The 20,516-nt window shown below is 44.4% G+C and overlaps 1 protein-coding gene across 1 annotated transcript in view; it reads right to left on the reverse strand.

The window, feature by feature from the left end:
• Positions 1-20,216, reverse strand: part of KCNK10 (potassium two pore domain channel subfamily K member 10) — a 133,912-nt gene extending 113,696 nt beyond the window's left edge. Inside the window, exon 1 of the mRNA XM_061182787.1 lies at positions 20,165-20,216. Within this exon, the coding sequence (XP_061038770.1) occupies positions 20,165-20,216 (52 nt within the window). The remainder of the gene's footprint in view (positions 1-20,164) is intronic.
• Between the last annotated feature and the right edge of the window lie 300 nt (positions 20,217-20,516).

The following is a 20,516-nucleotide window of genomic DNA, read 5'->3' on the forward strand; positions in this document are numbered from 1 at the left end:
AGTGTGCTATGACCGAGAATGACCTGCACAAGTGACTGGTTAGAAAAGCATCTCTGAGGAGGTGGCATTTGGGCTGAGATTTCAGAAGTGAAGAGGAGCCCATCACATGAAGATCCAGCGGAAGAGAATTCCAGGAGGGTCCGACAAAAGCCCTCGGATAAGGAGGCACACGGTGTATTCAAGGAATGGAAATAAGTCTAAAGAGGGCTAGGCTGTAGCTGAGGTTTGGAGAGGAAGTAAGCAACAATCATCACACGGGGCTTTGCAGGCCAGCATCAGAAGCTCGGAATTAATGTGGAAAGAGACACTATTCAAGAATTTTAAGCTCTGGGTATGAGATAGGATCTGATTTACATCTTTAAGGATCATTTTGGCTGCTCTGTGGGGAATGGAGTATAGCGAACAGAAGTAGAAGTAGGGAAACCAATAAGAAGACTATGTCAGCCATCCAGCTGAGGATGCTAGAACTAGAGAGGTGAGAACTAGACAGAAACAAACAGATTCTGGATATATTGTAGAGGTCATAGTTGACATGACTTGCTGATAAATGGGGTGTGAAGTGCCAGAGGGCAGGAAAGAAAGGACTCGCTCATCATGCCTAGATTTTTGTTCCAGCAACTGTATAGATGGTGGTGCCATTTATTGGGATGAGGACATATCACAGAGGCACAGGTTTGGGATAGGAAGTCCACAGTCCTGTTTCAGTCTTTGAAGACATGTGAGTGGAAACACCAAGGATGCAGGTGGCTGTGCAAATCTGGAGAGGCACCCTTGGGAGGCATTAAGGACTGCTGACATCACCTGGGGAGAACCAGACAGAGACGAGAAGGCCCTCAAGTCCAAGTGCCTGGGCATTCAGTCATTGAGAGGGAGAGTACCGGAGAAGGGGAAAACAGGAAGCTGAGGAGTAGCCACAAGGGTAAAAGTAAACTCAGAGGAGACAATGTCCCAAAGCAAGTGACAGAAGTAAAATGCTTCCAGAAGGAGGGAGTGGTCGATTGTCAAAACGGCCTTGAGGTATCAAGGAAGATATGGCAGGTGCTATATGTGCTTTCACATGAGCCCCTCCCCCTTCCTCACTAACAGACCCAATTGTACTTGAATGTTGGTTAAATGGCAACACATTCAAAAAAGGTGGGCCCCAGTCACAGACTCAGGGGATAAATCTTAACTGGTCCAAGCCAATAATGATAATACCATTCCCCTTTGACAGTGATTGGTTTAGGGGTTGATGTAAGGAGAAGTAGGCTGTGGAGTTCCTAGGAGGAGAAATCCTCCATGATAAAAAGAGAAATATAAGGAAAAAGACCACTCCACTTCCCATGCTGTGTTTAGACAACATAATGCCTGCTGGAGTGTCCGCAGCCCTCTCACCACCATTAGAGAGCTTTTGCCCAGTGATAAAGGGAGGCAGGGCAAGAAGCTGGACAAACCTGGGTTCTTAGTAGCATTACAGAGCAGCTGAGCCAGCCCGGGAGCCCCCTTGTTCAGTGAGATGATAACTCTCTTAACAGTAAATGTCCATATTGTTTGAGCCTCTTTAAATGGGACATTCTGCCATGTTCAGCTGAAAGCATCCTCACTGACACTTCAGATAAAAGAACAGAAAGAGGATGCAGCAGCCACTGGTGACCTCAGGAAGAGCAGCCCCTGTGAAGTGGTGATGGATAGAAAGAAGAGGGGGTGGAGACCGTGACTCCAGACGACTCTTTCCAGCAATTTTGCTGTGAAGTGTGTACAGGAATTAGGTGGCGGCTGGAGAGTATGGGGGGGTCAAGAGGGTGGTGGGAGATACTGAAGCACGTGTACCCGTGAGTGGGGATGTTCCAGTGGAGAGGGAGAGAGGGTGGCTCAGGAGCAGAGAGGAGAAGCAAGAGAGCATAGGTGGGGGGGCCCCGGCACAAGTGGAGAGGCTGGCCTTGGACAGCAGACACACTGCATCCATAGAGGGATAAAGGCAAGATGGCAGGTGCAGATGCAGGGAGTCTGGCAGATTTGGAGGGCGTGGGGGAAATGATGTTTTCTGACCAGTTGCTTCCTTTTTTTTCAGTGACGTAAGAAATGCTCAAAATGCGAAATGTCTCTTCAGACCTATCTAAGACTCTCCCGCTACTGTGAAGTCCATCCTGACTTGTACTCTCAAATCCCCCCCCTTCACACTCCCATGAAACTGTTTGCCTCTCTTCTGGAGTATGTGCCCTGTCTTGTGTCGTAGTTTTAATCCCCTGTGCCAGCAGGATGGAGACTCCTGGAGGGCGGGGAGCATCTCTTAACATCTCAGAATCTATCACAGAGGCTGGCACACATGTGTAATAAATATACTGAATTGAAGTAGAGCCTTAATGCACTGGGATGAAAAGAAAGTTGACAGATTCCACATATGCAAATTCTCCTACTTGCTAAAATTTATTTATAACCCCAAAATCAATACTCATGGCATTTTCACAGTCATTCGTGGACAGGTGCAGAGCAGCAAAAAAATTGAGTCTTGCAACACACACGTTCCCAACTGAGGTCAAACAAGGAAATGCTCTGCCTTCTTTGTGTCAGTTCTCATACTGTAAGCAAGTGTCCTTTCTGTGGTCTATTTAGTGCCACGTTTTTCACATTTTTGTGCTTTCTGTTGGTCATTTCACTGCTTAAGATTGCACTCAAGCATAGTGCAAGGCTGGGATTGCCCTTACGGAGAAAATACGTGTGTCAGGTAAGCTCCCATCTGGCATGAGTAACAGTGCCATTGGCCAAGAGTTCAATGTTAATGAGTCAACGATATATGTTAAGTAAGATATCTTTAAACAGAAACACACATAAACAAGGTTATGTATAGATCAGTTGATGGAAATGTGACCAGAGGCTTGCAGGAACCTAACTCTAGATTTCCCCTAGAAGCAATGGTTCAGTGTTCACTAATTCAGTACTCGCGGAGACTTTATAGAAGGTAACTACTGCAAACAACAAGAATCAACTGTATTTCATTTTGCCATTTCCTGAGAAAGGGAATTATGGAAACAAAATGGTTTGATGAGGCTGAGATGAGACTCATCAAGCCTTAGCTCTCTTTTCATGCTTTTTGGATTACTCACCAGCACCAGGATTTGTGTTAAAGAGAAAGCTGCTGATTAGCTATAGATAATATCCCCTGAGAGCCATTAACCTGCCTGAGAAGCATCTTGGGGCCCTTACCCTATCCTCTCACTCAAAGCCAGCTGGCGGGGGAATGAGGTAGAGAAGCAAGGGAAGGGTAAAACATTACCATATGTCTTAATTTGGGTTCCCCCAGAAGCTGATGGTAAGATAAAGGACTGGAGCACAGTAGTTGTTTGGGAGGTGAAGAAAGCACCAATAGGGAAATGGAAAAGAGAGACACGGGTCAGAAGGCAGCCAAGAAAACCAATAGAAAGTGCAGCATCAAGCTAGCTGTCACTATGGAAGAATGGAATTTTTCCCACTGCAGAGCATATTCCTGATTTATTGTACCCAGGCCTGAGGGAATGGGGTATTTACCTACCATCTCCCATCAGTCATTGGTTGAGGGCTGCTCTTGGGGTGTTCTAACTCCCCTGCACTTTCTGCCTTCCATGGGAGCAGCAAAGTAGGCTCAGCTAAGGAAAAAGGCCAAAAACGCAAGAACTGGCCATCAAAGTTAGCCAGTTTGCACTGAAGGGGTAAGGATGGGCACTGGCGCATCTGCCACGTCACACAAGGCTCAACGTCTCACGTGAACTGAGACCAGGAGTGGGGCCACTTCCACGAGAAATCTACCAAACAAGCGCATAACCAAGTCCTGGGGTCTTAATGTACTTTCAGCAACTTGCTAATTCAAAGATCAAGTGCCACTAGTTTTAAGTCAACATAAGGTTTCATGGTGTTTCTAAAGGAACCTAGAGGTAATACATAAGGTTACATTCCTTCTTCTTTGGTAGAAGCAAGATGGAAAACTCACTTGCATTTTTAATGATCAAATGGAGCCTTTTTCCCTAGAATAGGATATGAGAGAACAATAAGACAGAAGCAGTTTTGGGAAAACATGGGAATCTAGTACTTCATAGGATGTGCTGTCTCACCATCATAGACTAGGTAGGTCCCCATGGAACATACGACAAAGACACATATCCCTGCCCAAGAGCCAGCTGGTAGTAGGCCTTTTCCTTCCACAAACACCTATGCCCACCACCCCGATGCTGCCACAGCAGCTGAGAAATGTATACTCCATCTCACATGTCTCAGGGAAAGTGCTGGGGCCGGAAGAGGAGAGCTATCATACACTTCGTAGTGTTTAATTACAATCTACTGCTAAAGACAAGGCAAGAAAGATGACATTTCCTCCATTACATCAGGTGACTGGACTGTTGGGCTTTGAATCCAGAAAATATATTTGTCCCTTCATTTTCATGTCTATAACTTTTCCAGTTCATGTCATTACCCTTGAAAAATGGACAAAAGAGCTAGACTGGCCAACACAAGTCCTGGAAGTCACCCTGTGGGTATCCAGCCACGAAACCATATCGTTCTCCATCAATCAGGTGGATGGAGAGTATCAGGGTCCTGGGAGGAGGGACTCCCACAACCACAGCAATGAGGAGGGGCCAGGCCTGGGGCATCCACACTCTTCTCCCTGGAGATGGTGCACAGCATGACGCAGAGGCCCAATCAGAGGCCAGAAAGTGAATGACAAGGGAATGGCCTTGGATCCAACACAGACCTGGGTGCAAACCCCAGCTCGAGCACTTTCAACTTGGGTGGCCATTAGCAACTTTGGTTTCTTCATCTTCAAAATGGACCTAATACTACATGTCTCAGGTGACTGACATTCATTCAAAAATAGATAAGGATGCTACGACATGAATGAGAAAATTACACTAAGTGAAAGAAGCCAGTCACAAAAAGCCACATGTTATACAATTCCATTCATATGAAATGTCCAGGACAGACATATACGTGGAGACAGAAAGGAGATTAGCGGTTGCCTGGGACTGGGAGAGAATGAGGGAAATTAGGGGTTGACAGCTAATGCGGATGAGGTTTCTTTTTGGAGTGATTTAGAAAATCTTCTAACATCATACAGTGGTAATAGTTGCACAACTCCATGAATAGAGTAAAAACCACTGAATTGTACATTTTAGATGGGTAATTTTTATGTTATGTAAATTATATCTTAATAAAGCTGTTTTTTAAAAAAAAAAAAAAAAACAGATCTGGAGCCCTCACTCTGTGCAGGTTCTTTGGAAGACCTGAGCATCTAGGTCATGTGGCTGAACATTAGGATTTTAACTGGAAGAACAAGCAAAGTGACTCAGGTTGCTGTGAAGAATGTTATGTCTTGTGTGTTATGCCCTGAGCACTGTGCCTGATGCAGACCTTCAGTAAATGGGTGCTACCAGTCACATCATCACCATCATTTATCAGGTGCCTCCTTGTGCCTGGCACTATGCTCTGTCCTTTGTGCCCATTGTCTCATTTAAGTTTCACAACATCAAAGGGATGGGTGCTGTGATCACTTTTCTGGTTTTCCGGTGGAAAACCAGGCAGAGAGAGGTAAGACCAGCAGCGTGGGAGTGCCGGAGCTGGGGGTCAAATCTGAGCTATTGCACACTTTCTCATCACACACCCCTCTCCTCCAGCAGCACGTGGCCATCACTACCATCACCAGGCATCACAGGCAGGGCTCTCTCGATCACTAGAATTGGTTTAAAATAGAGCAGAAACCTCTGTTAGCTACCAGCAGGATGGCTCCTACAGGTCTCTCCCAGCCACTCGGCTGAGAATCCTGGCAGTGGTGGTGCCGCTTCACCCCAACCCTGCCTGAAACTCCACGTAAGCCTCCCACAGCCCGCTGGATTTATAGTGGACACCCCAGGCAGTCCAACCAGATGCTGCCTCCTTAAGGCCTCCTGACCCAGGCTGGCATCCTTGACTCTGTTGGCCTCTGTCTGCCCCAGCATCCCAGATGTAGCAAAGAGACTTCCAGACTCATAACAAACCAACTGGAGCCCCAATTTCCCCCTATTCAGAAGACGTGTAAATTTAGATACTTTGGAAATCATGTGTAGCAAAAAGTTCCCATCTGCCAGAGAGAGTGAGAGTATTTAATTACCGAACATCTCAGCCTCTTGCAATTCCTCTGAGATTAATTTACATGTCATCATCATGAGGGAGACTCAACCTCCCGTCCCAGTGATACACACACAAGCCACAGAGTCCTAATTAACAAAGGTTCTTAATAAAATTTCAATATAAACTAGGCCTTCTTTGAAATCACTGCATTTTCTAACAGAATGTTGCTGCCTTCTGCAAGATCAACACTCATTCTCTACAAAATTAACAAACTAGACATTTTTTCAAAGAGCAATGTAACATCAGGATGGCCTCATTTTCACCCTTATCATAAAATTTTTTAAGCCCCTTTATTTGTCAAGTGTGTGCCTAAGAGAGATTTCTGAAATGCGCAGGAAATCGATCTGAGTGTCTGTAAGAAAGGCTGAGAGCGCTGGCCAGGTGGTAAGTTTGAGGAGGGCAGGGACTCTGTGTTGTTCATCTCTTACCTCCAGGCCTGGAATAGTGGCGGGCACAAGGAAGGCACTCGGTAAATAGTCACTGAATAAATGAATGAACATCTTCTCCAAGAGGCTAAATATACACCCATGTCCATACTTGTTATAGACTTACGGAAGATTTAGTTTGGAATCTCAGAACCAATATGTTCCAGTATCAGGAGAGCCATAGCTCTTCATCAATTCTTCTTTCCAAAGGGAGAAGAGAGACAAAGGCCCCTCCCCTGTTGGCATTACTGTGAGAGGCAGTATTGCTCATGGAGGTTAGATAAGGATGCAAACACGTGCTTTGTTCCCTCTTCGCTGTCTGGGCAAGTCACTTGACTTCTCTAGACTTCAGCGTTTTCCTTTGAGAAGCCGCAGAGAGTTTAGATGTCTCAAAAGTCCTTCCCGATTTCTGAAGTGAGTTTAATGTGAACTGGGCTTTTACACAGTCACGGTTGGCCTTCAGTGACTTCCCCTCTCATCACCGCACATTCTGTCCCCTGCTTGGACCTGCGGCACCTCCATCCCACCTGCCCCCATCACACAATTCTATCCATGTCCAGTCTGCTCCCTACACGACTCCTCCCAAAGTCTGTGTTCAACGCTCCTGACTTTTCCCTTCCCCACTTTACGCCAACCCATCAATACGTTTTGTTCTGTGTTCCATTCCCTCTCAGCTCACGTCTCTCATAGAAACTTGATTAACTTGGCTGTACCAATGGGTAATTGAGAGTCTGTAAATTATCTGGAGAAGATATATTTGCATTTTAAAAAGATGTGTTCTGGGGAGTCTGGGGGTAAATGGCTACATGTACATGTATGGCTGAGTCACTTTGCTGTGCACCTGAAACTATCACAATGTTGTTAATTGGCTATACTCCAACATAAAATAAAAAGTTTAAAAAAAAAAAGATGTGTTCTGGAGATGATGTTTTAATCCATGTTGACTTGCACCTGTCTCAGTGGCTAGACTGTGACTTTCCTGGGTATAAAGCCTCAGACCTTTCTCATCTTTCTGTGTCTAGCCCCATTTCCGCTGTCACTGACTCACGAAATGTTTAGGGAATAACCCCAAGGATGAATGAAAGGTTGCCAATGAACAGAGTAACTGATAGGTTTTAGGCAATCCGATGGTCACGGGAAGGAGTGCTGTGGGTCAGCTTGTAGACAGGGACTTAGAGGGTTCCTCAAATCCCACCCCCTGTGCCGCTGGCTCCACTTCTCTTTAGAACTGAGTCTGAATACGAAGATTATTGCCTAATAAGCAGGCATTCATACTCCTATAGAAGCTGTATTCTCACCCGGCCAGAGAAAGGGACCAGCACTTCATAGCTTCTCATTAATTCAGGCTTTGGGGAGGCCTTCCAAGCTGAGGCCACAAGGACTTGACAAGCAGGGGGTCCCATTATAGTCAAAGGAGAAATACCCCAATGCCACAATGCCTCCCGACACTCCAGGAACAAAGTGACAGCGGGTATGGAGGAGATGCTGGCAATTTTAATTAGCTCCATTATGCTAAACTGATAGCTGAATGCTTCTGAAAGGTGTTTGAAGTACAAAATATTGAATGCGCCATAGTTTTTGGTTTACTGATTCACTGACTCCAAATATAGAAATTATCACAGAATCAAAAGCCATGTAACAAAGCCAAGGAAAAGATTATATTAATTAAAAGAGATTGAAAATGCGGCAGCCATTGCTTTAAGATATACCTCCCCCTGCAAAAAAAAAAGAAAAAGAAAAAGATACACTTCCCATTTGCAACCAGAAGTTTAGAATTGGTTGTCATAAACCAAAAAGGCCAAGGAAAGCTTCTTTTCCTCCCCAAATGTTTCTCAAAAATTCCTATGATTCCTACAAGACAAGGAATCCCCCAGGTAAGTCCCACACCCAGCACCATGCCTGGCACATAGTAAGTATGTTCCATAAACATTTGCTGAATCAGTCATTCAATTACAAATTATAATCATTTATAAGTGGTTTAAATAATCTTTAAAAATACAAATCTGATTGTGTCATCCCTCCTACTTTAAACTATTCAGTACCTTCCCATTATTCTCAGAAAAAAAAAAAGCTCCTTCATATGAGCTACTATCCTCTGCATAATCTGGCAGCCACCCACCTCTCCATCCTCATGCCACCAGGACACACCTCACACTCTAACCAGGACCACAATCCAGGTTTTCTGGCCAGAGACCAGTGGTCTATTTACTGTGCCTCACTGGCTTTCTCTGTTCTTTTATAACATATCCCCCAAAATCTAAGATCTAACCATGCAGTAAGTGCAGGAGTGTTATTCGAAACAATGAGTGTCATGAGCCACCATCATTATGCATGACTACAGTTAAATCTAGAGTACGTTCACTACATAACTATGCCTAATTTTTCATAGTAAAAATGGAAACGCTGAGGAAATGATGTGCATGTGGCTTAGTCTGGGTCACAATGAATCAGCTGTAGGTCCAGGAATTGAAAATGGGGGCTCAGGAAATGAAGAATCAGTCAGAAGTTAAAATCACCAGTGTAGAATCACCCTGAACGTCAGTCACTGTTCAGGGGTGAGGGTGGGGGTAGTTCCTGGATGAAGGAATAGAGGGGAAAGCAAGGGAACCAGAAGGTGGATACAATGGCATATCTGCATCCTGAGAATTTTTCAGCCCGTGGTTGCTATGGTTACAGACGCCATGAGAGTTGGCTCTGGAATGTGACAGGGCTCTCAGGCAGCCTCATTCAACCCACCCTCACCCTGTCCTAGGGCCTCTCTTTGCCATTTTGTGGGAGAAGTAACATATTCAACAAAGCCCATGGTGGCACTCAAAAGACACTGTGTTCACTCTCCTCCACCCAGGACACAGAAGCTTCAGAACTGTCCTCAGACTATAAAGTCGCCTCCAGAATAATCCAGGCGTGCAATGTTTGGAAACGTGGGAACCTCAAAGACATCAAATGCATTCAGCTTCCTGGAAATCATTTTCTCTTCAAGAATGTGCAGAAAAAGCAACAAGGTGGTTAAAAAAAAAAAGTGTGTTTACTCCAAATACAACAGAGAGTGGCTTCTCCCCGTGTGCTGGGTCCATCACCCCAGGCACACCATCTCTGCCGTCTTGGCTACATTCTGGTTTCACAGCGAAAAGAAACTGGGTATATCATGTGGTCACTTTGGTGAATATTTTATTGTGCTCCCTCACACATACAGACATAAGGTCTGCTGCAGAAACACACCAGATGCCCATGCCCTGACATTTCTACTGCCCAGCTTGAGGGATGTCCTGTTCTTCTGGCTTTATCCAAGGAGGTTGGGTTTTCAGTCCCTGAACGTGTAAAGGAAGAGGGCTGTCAAAGAAGGGCAATCTGCAAACGAAGTGGGTCCCTGAGTTGTCTCACTCAACCTCTGGTATCACAGTGAAAAGAAACTGGGTATATCATGCAGTCATTTTTTGGTGAATATTTTACAGATCCACGTGTAGAATGGTGCCCACCCAAAAGAGGCTGAATAGATGCTTTTTGTATTTGAAAAATCTGCTTGGACTGGTTGGTATATTGTGATCTACTATAAGACCATATATTCATATTTTATATAAATCATCATCATACTCGCTGTCTTTCTAAAATACCGTTCGGAGCAGTGGGTGACAAGAGGGGTAAATGGAATTCAGTGACTTATGGTTCTGTGGGTAAGTGGGAAATGCAGGGTTAAACAAAATCAGCCTGGTCTCTGCACTGCAGGATTGATTCTCAGGGGAGGTGTACAAGGTACAGGTGAGAGCTCCAGCGTTAACACACCCCCGGCATCAAGTCATAGAGCTACGAGGTAACTTTGGGCAAGTTGCTTAAGCTCTGCAGGCCTCAGCCTCATCATTCAGAAAGCAGGGATAATCATTTCACCTGTTTCTTTGGACTATAAAGAGGACTACATGAGATTATGACTCTAAAGCACTTTGCACAGTGCCTGGCACTTAGTACATATTCAATAAGAAATAAGGGGAAATGCTTATGGTGATTTTTAAATATTTCCTCAAACTGTTTGACACTCCCTCCTTCCAAAGTGAGCTTAATCACCCCTCCTCCCCAAATGCGGACTAAATTTAGTGACTCGCATCTAATGAAAAGAATGAGATAGCAAATCCATTTGTGACAACACAGATGGACCTTGAGGACATTATGCTAAGAGAAATAAGTCAAACAGAGAAAGACAAACACGGGGTGATCTCACTTATATATGGAATCTAAAAAAACCCAACTCATAAAAATAGAGAAGAGACTAGTGGTTACCAAAGGCAAGGGGTGGGGAGTGGGCAAAATGAGTGAAGGGGATCAAAAGATACAAACTTCCAGCTATAAGATAAATAAGTCCCAGGGATGTAATGTACAGCATGGTGACTATAGTTAACAATCCTCTATTATATATTTGAAAGTTGCTAAGAGAGTAGATCTTAAAAGTTCTCATCATAAAAAAATTGTAACTATGTGAAGTGATGGATGTTAACTAAACTTACTGTGGTAATCATTTCATAACAGATAAAGATATCAAATCATTATGTTGTACACTGAAAACTAATACAATGTTTTATGCCAATTATATCTCAGTAAAACTGAATGAAAAAACAAAGCATGTGGTGGTAGTAACAATGTATGATTTCTGAGGTTAGGTCATAAAAGGCATTCAATTCCACCTTGTTCTCTCTTGAAGCGCTTACTCTGGAAGAAGCCAGCCATGTTGTGAGGACACTCAAGCAGCCCGTGGAGAGATTCACATTGGCAGGAAATGAGGTCTCTCCCCAACAACCAGCGGCAATTTGCAAGTCACGTGAGGAAGCCATCTCAGAAGCAGATCCCCCAGCCCCAGTTAAGCTCTCAGATGACAGCAGCCCCAGCCAACATCTGACCATAACCACTGAGTGACTCCCAGCCAGATGACACAGCTAAGCCATTCCTGATTTCCTGATCCACAGAAATTGTGAGATAATCAACACTGATCATTGGTTTAAGCCACTAAATGTTGGGGTCATTTGTTACACAGCAATATCAACTCTCCAGGAGGGAATGAGCATGCATCATTCTGCAATCTGACATGGCCATGAAAACATTTTCTTTCACACAGCATCTGGTAAGACTAGTTTGTATCTCACGGAACACACCTGGGAAATGTTGGTCAAGAACTTAACAGTTTATAAAGCTTGTTAACATTTATTCTCTCATTTGATCGTCTCAGCAAATGTGAAGCAGGTGTTACTGTGCTCTTTATTTTACCCAGGAGAAAACTAAGGCTCCAAAAGCTCAAGTGACTTGCCCAGTTTCACACAGCTAATAAAATTGGTAGAACAGTAACTCAGGTTGATTATTATGATTCTAAACCATGTTTTTTCTCTGTTCTTTTCTCTGGTTTGACTAGAACAGTTTAGGTTTTTTAAACCTGGAATAAGAATATGGGGAGTCTAAAAGAGTGCCAGGAAGGGGGGTGCTCTGTGGAATAGGCCACCCTCCCAAATGATCTGGAGAGTGAACCAGGTGCTTCTGAAGCATTTGGGAGCTAGAGCCTTCCCTGACTTCTACAGAACAGGGGCTCCTTCAACCGTGATAATAACATAATGCAGGTACCACTCAGGGCGCTCTTATGACAATCTAGCACTCTTCTGAGAGCTTTGTATATATCACTTCATTTAATCTACATAACAAATCAAGGAAGTACAGGCTGTCATCATCTCCACCTTACAGATGAGGAGACCAAGTCACAGAGAAATGAAGCAGCTTGCCCAAATCAGCCACTAATCAGTGATGGAGCTCAAATTGGGACCCAGGCGATCTAAGACTATCACGGCATGAAGGGGCCTTATCAAGCAATGTCCCAACTCTCTCCTTTTCCATAAGAGTGGAAGAGCTGGAACTAGCACCTAGATCCTCACACCCTAAGCTCCTATAATGTACAGAGGGTGGCATCTAGCCCAGAGGCTAGGTTCAATGAATATAACATGCATTTATGCCTGTCAAGTTATTTTAAGGAGGTATATGCTGAACCCACTCTACTAAACTGCTTCCCATATAGCCTCAAATTCCACCACGAGAAATGAATGCCTTTGGCCTAAAGCAATATTCTCAACTGGTGGACTGAATGTTCAATTGCCCAGTCTCACATGATACTGAGCATCTCTATTTAACCTGTCAGGCTCATATCACCTTAAATTTGGTAAGTTACACTATTTATCTTTATCCTAAAATATTTAATGTGTTATTTGGGGGACCCACAGGGCTGTTTACACATTAGAAACTCATTTCTTGGTAGTAAAATTGTTGCTAGTTTGTATGTCAGAATTACAAATATCAGCATTTTAGCCCATTCTGCAAAGGTCACCATGACTTTCAGACTCTCTATCTCTTGAGCAAATCTGCATTGACTCTTCAAGTATCTCTTTTTAAACTGTAAACACTACCTTTGCCCCTACACTGGGTAGTTGAATGAAAAAAATTAGAATCCTTTGCATAAGAGATAGCATTTGAAATCAGAACTCTGCAGAAACCGGGGGTGGAGGGAGGGTGGAAGGGGGAGAATAAAGGAAGGAAGGAAAAACAGAAGGGAGGGAGGAATAAGGGAGTTCCCTGTGATCACATGATTTATGTATGGCAGGAGTTGACTCTACAAATCCTATACTTTGCCACCATTCCGCTTTGCTTCAAAGTTCCCTCTAGGGAAGAAGAAAGTAAAGTTATTGGTAGTACAGGAACTGGAATCCCCTGAAATCCTGCTACCTACCCCTCCACACAACCTCTTCTGCCCACCCCTATCTGCCTCCCTGGCTCTAGGAATAGAGGAAAAAGAGAATACAGCTCCCCTGTGACCACCCCTTCCCATGCCAATGGTTCTGGCCCTCAACCCCCAGTCCAACCCGACAAGGAAGATGAGAATGTCAGCTTTCATTTTCAATTCATAGTACTCAGTCGCAGGCACTTACAAGGGAGAAAAAAAATCTCACAGTGTCTGCAAACCACAAATCAATGTTCTAGGAAGTAAATATGAGGTTTTTGTTTCTCCATTTTCTCTCATTACTCTGGATAACAGTAATTAATGAGCCTGATACAGTAAAGTCTCTGCTGAGAGGACCATTAGGACCAGAGCCCAAAAGTGGTCAAAAGCCCTTTGACTTCTGTGAGAAACCTGCCAGGTGGGTGTAACCAACATGGTGCTGGTGCCACGTTGAGGTAGATTACGTAACCAAGTCATGCAGAGCTGAGCCCCTAACCAACTCTAACCCTTGCTGGCTCCTCCAGGAAGTGCCCTTCATAACAGAACCTGAGTACAGCAAAAGACGGTCACTTTTATTCACTTTGCTGCTTCAGCCAAGGGAGCTGTCCAAACTGAAACTTCCTAATTGGCTTCCAGTAAAATGGCTTCCTTCTATTTCTTCACTAAACTCTCTAATTCCCCACGGCCTAAAAGTAAAATGAATCCACTACCTCAAAAAAGGTACATTTTACTTTTTCTTACCAACAGTGGACCCCTAGCACTGTGCCTACATTAAACACCATATCTCAGTTGTGGTGAAATGTCCCAATTTGGGGCAAGATGTGGATTGTGTTTTTTTAATGCCTCTGATTTAAGATGATGCTCATATAGAGCCTGCTATGGACTGAATTGTGTCCCACACACCCACCCAAAAAAACTCATATGTTGAAACCTAAACCCCAAACATAAGTGAAGTAGAGATAGGGCCTTTAGGAGGTAATTAACATTAAACGAGGTCATAATGGTGGGGTTCCCATTCAAAAGGGCTGGTGCCCTTTAAGAAGAGGAAGAGACATCAGAGTACACTCTCTCCATCATGTGAGGCAAGAAGGTGGCCATTTGCAGCCCAAGAAGAGAGCTCTCACCAGACACCAACCTTGCTAATACCATGGTCTTGGACTTCCAGTCTTCAAAACTGTGCGAAAATAAATTTCTGTTGTTTCAGCCACTCCGTCTGTGATATTTTGTTATGACAGCCCGGGCAGACTCACAGAGAGCCAAAGTACAGATGTTTCAGAAACGGGGTGGAATAGCAAAGTCGACCTACCCAGTTTTAATTCCACCCAGTGGTCACTGGGATTGGCAAAAGGATGATGAAACTCCCTTGGACACTGCTGAAAAAGAACCTGAGCCAAATCTTGACCCAGACAGTCTTGGAACATCTTTCCTCTTTACTTTCTAGGATAATTGTGGTGATTTTGGCACCTTATTAATCCCATTTGGAAAGCTGATCTCCTGAAAGTTGGATATTAAATCAAAAGATTATTTTCTTTCCAGAAAATCTAAGCTATACAAATGTGTGTTTGGAAACACATTAACAAAGATAGCACTCAACTGACCTTACAGGTTGAGCATGAATCATATTCACAAGAGAGCAAAATCTCTTTTTAACCAAGAAAGCAGAAGCAGGATCCAAGGGTCTTCAATGAACTCATGGGATAAAGTGCTGGCCAGTGCAAGTACAACCTGAAGAAAACCACCATCAGCTAAGGGCTCACTGATCAACCGAAAGCCTTCTTCCTCTAAATCTCTCAGAGAAATCTCTGAATACACTTTTAGATAGGAAAGAATGGGAGAGTGTGGAATGGACAAAAATCCTGGGAGGGAGGAAAGTTTGAGGAAAATTTCCCTGGACATAAGCATCAGAAGGCCTGGGTTGGCCCCAGCACTGCCTGTTGGCAGCCTTGGGCCCCCAAATAAATCATTTGCTTGTTCTATTCCCATCAGTAAATCTAAGACTCCAATACGGACAAAACTAGAACAAATGAGATAATTTGTAAAAAGCGTTCTATAAACTGAAAGGTGATACACACATAAGATACAGGCCTCTCCGGAATTTTGCACTAAACTATGCACTAAAAATGCAGCTTTAAAAAAAAAATCCAGCTCCAGATCTAAGGCTTTGCTTCTTTCTTAAGTGGATTTAACTACCTAAAATGAGCTGCACACCAGTGACCAACACGCACCAAATTATTAACTGGACACCAACCGTATCTTTGTCAGGCTACATCTGCCCACCCACCTGCCCCCACCTCACCTCCGCTCCTGGTGAGAAGGCAAACAGAAGGAAAGCAGTCTGCTGGAGGCTCTGGAGAGCCGGGAGCTTGCAAGGAAGTGGGAATATCAGTGTCCTTTCCAATACCCCATTAATTAGGGATATTATTATCCTATTCTTATTTGTCCTTTGCCATTTGTAGCTTAAAAGAGTGCCGGAATTTCCACCATGCTCGAAGCCTTAGAGATCCTCTCTGATCCATCCTACATACATTCAGCCAAAGGTTATTGAGCATCCACTACGTGCCAGGCACTTGCCAGGGCCTGGGATTAAGACAGTGAACAGGACAGGGAACATTCCTGCTTGTTGGACTCATGCGCTAGCAAGGGAGGCTGGCATCAAAGGTGACACATGAGCAAGTAAGATGGTTTCAGATCATGACAAGTACCAAGAAGACAACTGAACAGGAGACGTAAGAGAAAGCGATAGGGCTGGGGAACGAGAGGCGAGGCCTTCAGATGGGACAGGGAAGCCCTTGCTAACAAGGTGATATTTGAACTGAGATTTAAAGGATGGAAAAGAGCCAGCCACGCTAACATACATTTATAAGCAATGGAAAGTGCAAGTGCAAAGCCCCTGAGACAGGAACACGTCTGATCTATCTGAGGAACAAAAGGAAGCCAAATGGTCCAGAGGTCAGCTCAAGGGGGATGTTGAAGAGATAGGATCAAAGAGGCCATGTCAATGGCCTCCTTGCACATGGGAGGAAGGTTAAGCCCAGAGAGGCTAAGTGAGCAGCCCAAAGTCACACAGCTAATTATTGCTACAGCTTGTTTTAGAAACTAATTCTTTTGCCCCAAAATTGAGTTTTTTACACTATAATGATCTGCTTGCCTCAAGCTGTAGGGATATTGTTTGCTGATCTTACTGGTTTTTAAAAGCTTTTAACATATATCAAAGCAGAGAGCCAATCCCAATTTTCAGCAGAAGATCATCAACAAGTGATCCCAGTGATTTAAAATGCATATAAATTCTGCTATGAAAGCCAATACTTAGTGCCAACCTACTTTTGTGTAGGTCCTCCACAAACAGTCACTGTGTGTTAAAGGCTTAGCTTTACAAATATGGAGGAAGGCCATAGCTCACCAGAGAATAATCATTTTACACTTAGGTCTTATTTTTGCACCTAAACCTCTTAACAGTGCTTTGCTTAATTCACCCAAGTGCAATCAAAACCACTCTGTTCTCAAACCACCTTCATTTTGTGCTATTAAATTGTCAGGTAATAGGGCTGTAAGCAAAACATCATAATTACAACTTCCTTCCAAAATCGGTGAGCACAGCCACCTGAAGGTGCAAGTCTGTTCATTCCCGAATTCTAAGGAACTGTCCTTCCTCTTTTCTATTATAATGTTAGGTTCTCCTTCATCTTTCCCTTGCTAAACACATTTGGTCTATGTAAACCCAAACTTCCAAAGAACAGACCCAATGTCTGTCCAGTAGCCAGTGACTGCCCGCCCCCCAGAGGTAGATGCAGAGATAATATTTGGTTAGACTGGTTAATGGAGAAAGGAATGAGTGAGAAAGGCTGATTCACTGCCTCACCCTTCTCTTCCTCTTCCCCCTCCTCCTCCTCCTCCTCTCTCTTACGCTCTTCCTCCTTGAAAGAAGCTTCTCCAGTCCCTGAGCTCTGGGAACCTCACCAGGCAGGAGCCAGAGGTGCAATAACATAAAGAACAGATGGGAAGAGTGTTTAAGGGCCCATATTTTAGTCTGACCCCACCACCCACTAGCTGTGTGGCCTCAGATAAGTTACTCAATCTCTCTGTTCCTCAATTCCCTCACCTCTAAAATTAGGATCATCTCTTCCGTCCATGATTAAATAAAGAACATTAAATTAATCTTCTGGTTAAATAATAATTAATAATAAATAATTTAATAAATAATTTAATTAATTCATTAATATATGTGCACCTAGTTCTATGCTGGTGTGAGATATGCTACCCTCATTCCCCACTCTCTTCCTGCCTCCACCCCCCCGGCTAGGAAAGACTACTGTCACCCACACCTCCAGGAACAATTGTGCCTCAAGTCAGAGCACACTACTAAAAAGGCAGCTCAGTGGTGTCCTGACGGCAATCAAGGGTCAAACGGGGACAATAACACTGTGCCATCAGATAAGTATTGTGAGAATAACTGTATGCAATTACGTACATCAAACACCTGGCACGCAATGATTGCTCACTGAATGCTGTGACTTTTATCAGGGTCTTTTCATTTTTAGCATCATCGGTTGTGATTATAGACACTACTTGCATGCTTCTTCACTGTTTTAGGCTGTAAAGTGTGGGATTCATCTGTGTTTATCACTGTGACATAAATAGATACAATGATGATTATATAGAAATGTATTTTAAAAGCCAAGGCAAGCTTCACAAAATCAGCCCCACAGCCCTCCCTATCAGAGCTCCTTGAAAATAACTGATCTGATATTTTAGACAACAGCCCACTTGACCCATCTCTTGGATGACTCTGAGACGTCTCCCACTCAACAAGTCCTGGGCTGAACTCCTGAGTTTTCCCTCAAGACTACTCCTGCCCTGGCTGCCTTCCCAATCATTCCAACTACTCCACCTCCACACTTTATTCACACAAAGCCTGTAGATTTTGTACCCTCCCTCGCTCCCTACTCCATCCATTTCTCCATCTCCACAGCCACCACCATGGTCCACGCTACTATCGTATCTGGTCCCTCACATCCACAAGAGCCATACAGCACTTGTTTTGAAACTTAGTTCAGATCATGTCGCTCCTCAGCTTGAAACACACCAACCTCCCAATCCACAATTCCCCCCTACCTGCAACAACACGAGGCTTTGAACTGAGATTTATGGATTTTTGGATTTATGGATTTATGAGACCCTATGGATTCACCAGCCACACCTCAAAACACATGCTCTCTTGCTCTCTGCTCCAGCCATGGAAACTTCCTTTCAGGTCGTCAAATATACATGCTTCTTCTGCCTCAGGGCCTTTGCACTTGCTGTTCCTTCTTCTGCAAGTTCCCATCTTCGTTAGCCAATTAATCCTTACATATCCTCCAGGTCTCAGTACAAATATCTGACTATCTTCCCTGACTATCCGCCTCCCCTGGTTCTTGTCAGTCTCTTCCATCAGACACTTTCTTAAAACCTTGATGCTCTTCTTCATGGAACATGTATAAACTTGTAATTATGCCCTTCTGTGCAATGATTGATTTAGGTCTGTCTCCCTCACTATAAACTCCAAGAAGGCAGAGCTTTTGTCTGTAGCATTCTGACTGTGTTTCCTGTGCCTGGGACAGCATTTGGTTTGTAGTAGATACTCAATAAATATGTTTTGCAAGGATTCCTCCCCCCCAAAAAAAGAAAACAAACAAACAAAAAACAGGCACACTTCCATATTTCCAGAGATCTAGAGACAAAATAGAAGGTCTGGGTTGTATTTAACAGCACTGGTTGTATTAACAGCACTGGTGTTAGAATAGGCAATGTCTCTTCACTCTGTCTTCAGTACCCAGTCAATTCCTAAGACATTTATTCAACAATGACTGGGTTTCCTCTTTTCCCGTCTGGAGAAAAGAAGAAATGCACTCATTAAAAAAACACTAAACACACACACACACACACACACATACACATCAAATAAACAAATTTCAGGCCCAATTCACACAGTGGCGTTGCCTTGCCCAACTCAGCCTTCAGATGAGCTAAGAGAAATGCTTGTCAAAAGCATGACAAAAGCAAGAGCATTCTTGTCAAAACTGGACACGAGGTTTCAACTTGTTCTGCTCCCATAGTGATCACTCACGAGAAGCCTTAACATCTATATGCTAATTACAGACACCCTGGACGACCCTAGGCACACACAAATCTGTCTAAATCACTCCCTTTTGAGCCCAGGGACCACTGTCCAACATTCGTAAAAGCTTGTAAATGACACTACTACTCGGGCGTTCTCCCCTCCCCGAGCCCTTACCTGCCCCACCCTTTTCCTCACTCCCCCCTCCCCCTTCTACTCCCATCTGAGCCAACCTAGCTGCGTGGTTTGGTAATAAGATTGAGCGAAGATTTGGAAGGCCCCTTGGGCTTCATTATTTCGCATGCCCTAGAGAAGGGCCACCTCCAGGGGCTGTTGCTGCGGCTCCGAGCCCCACTTGCTGCCAGGAAACCTTTCCCGCTGAGGACACCCTGCCAGGCGGTGCAGCTCCAGGTCCAGGGGGAGGCACCCCACCCATCTGCCAGAGACAAAGATTACTAGAAACAAAGGACACACACACACACATACACCCCCACAAAGTCAGAAGGAAATACCGACACTTGGTGCGATTTCAAGCCAAACACCCAGCTTGGTGTATCTTTAAACAGATTTTAAAACAATCCAGGAGGGACACTGATTATGTGATAATGACAGGCACTATCTGGGTTTGGCACCCACGCTGCCTCCGCCCTCCTCCCACCCGCGCTGCAGTTCCCAGGCGAATTTTCCAGCCTCAGGACACAGGCTGCCAGGAGCAAGAGTGCTTCCAGTCAAGGAAGCGCGCACACGCCGGAGACAGAGGTAGGGCCAGCGGGGTCAAAAGTAGGAAATACCAACCTTTAGGATCCCAGTTCACCTGTTTTCTTGGAGTCTCGATTGGAAATTTCATTGCTCCGTTGCCCAGAAGGGGAGGAAATGAAAAGGATCGAAATAATAATAAAGTCCTCAAGCTTTATACGCCTCGGTACAGCAGTCCAACAAAACAATTTCCAAGGATGGGGGAGCCTTGGACTGGGTCGTGGAGGAACCCCAGAGAAAGACAAGTGGAAAAGATTTGGCTTAGGAGAGAACTGGAGACTGCTTGGGTGTTTGCACCGGGTGAGGGGTGGCCGGCAGCAGCCCCTCGGGTAAAAGGAAAAGTAAGACCAGCGAGGGGTGGATGGAGAGGGAGGCTCGGGAAGATGAAAAA

Source organism: Eubalaena glacialis, chromosome 2 (genome assembly GCF_028564815.1).
Source record: "Eubalaena glacialis isolate mEubGla1 chromosome 2, mEubGla1.1.hap2.+ XY, whole genome shotgun sequence".
NCBI lineage: Eukaryota > Metazoa > Chordata > Mammalia > Artiodactyla > Balaenidae > Eubalaena > Eubalaena glacialis.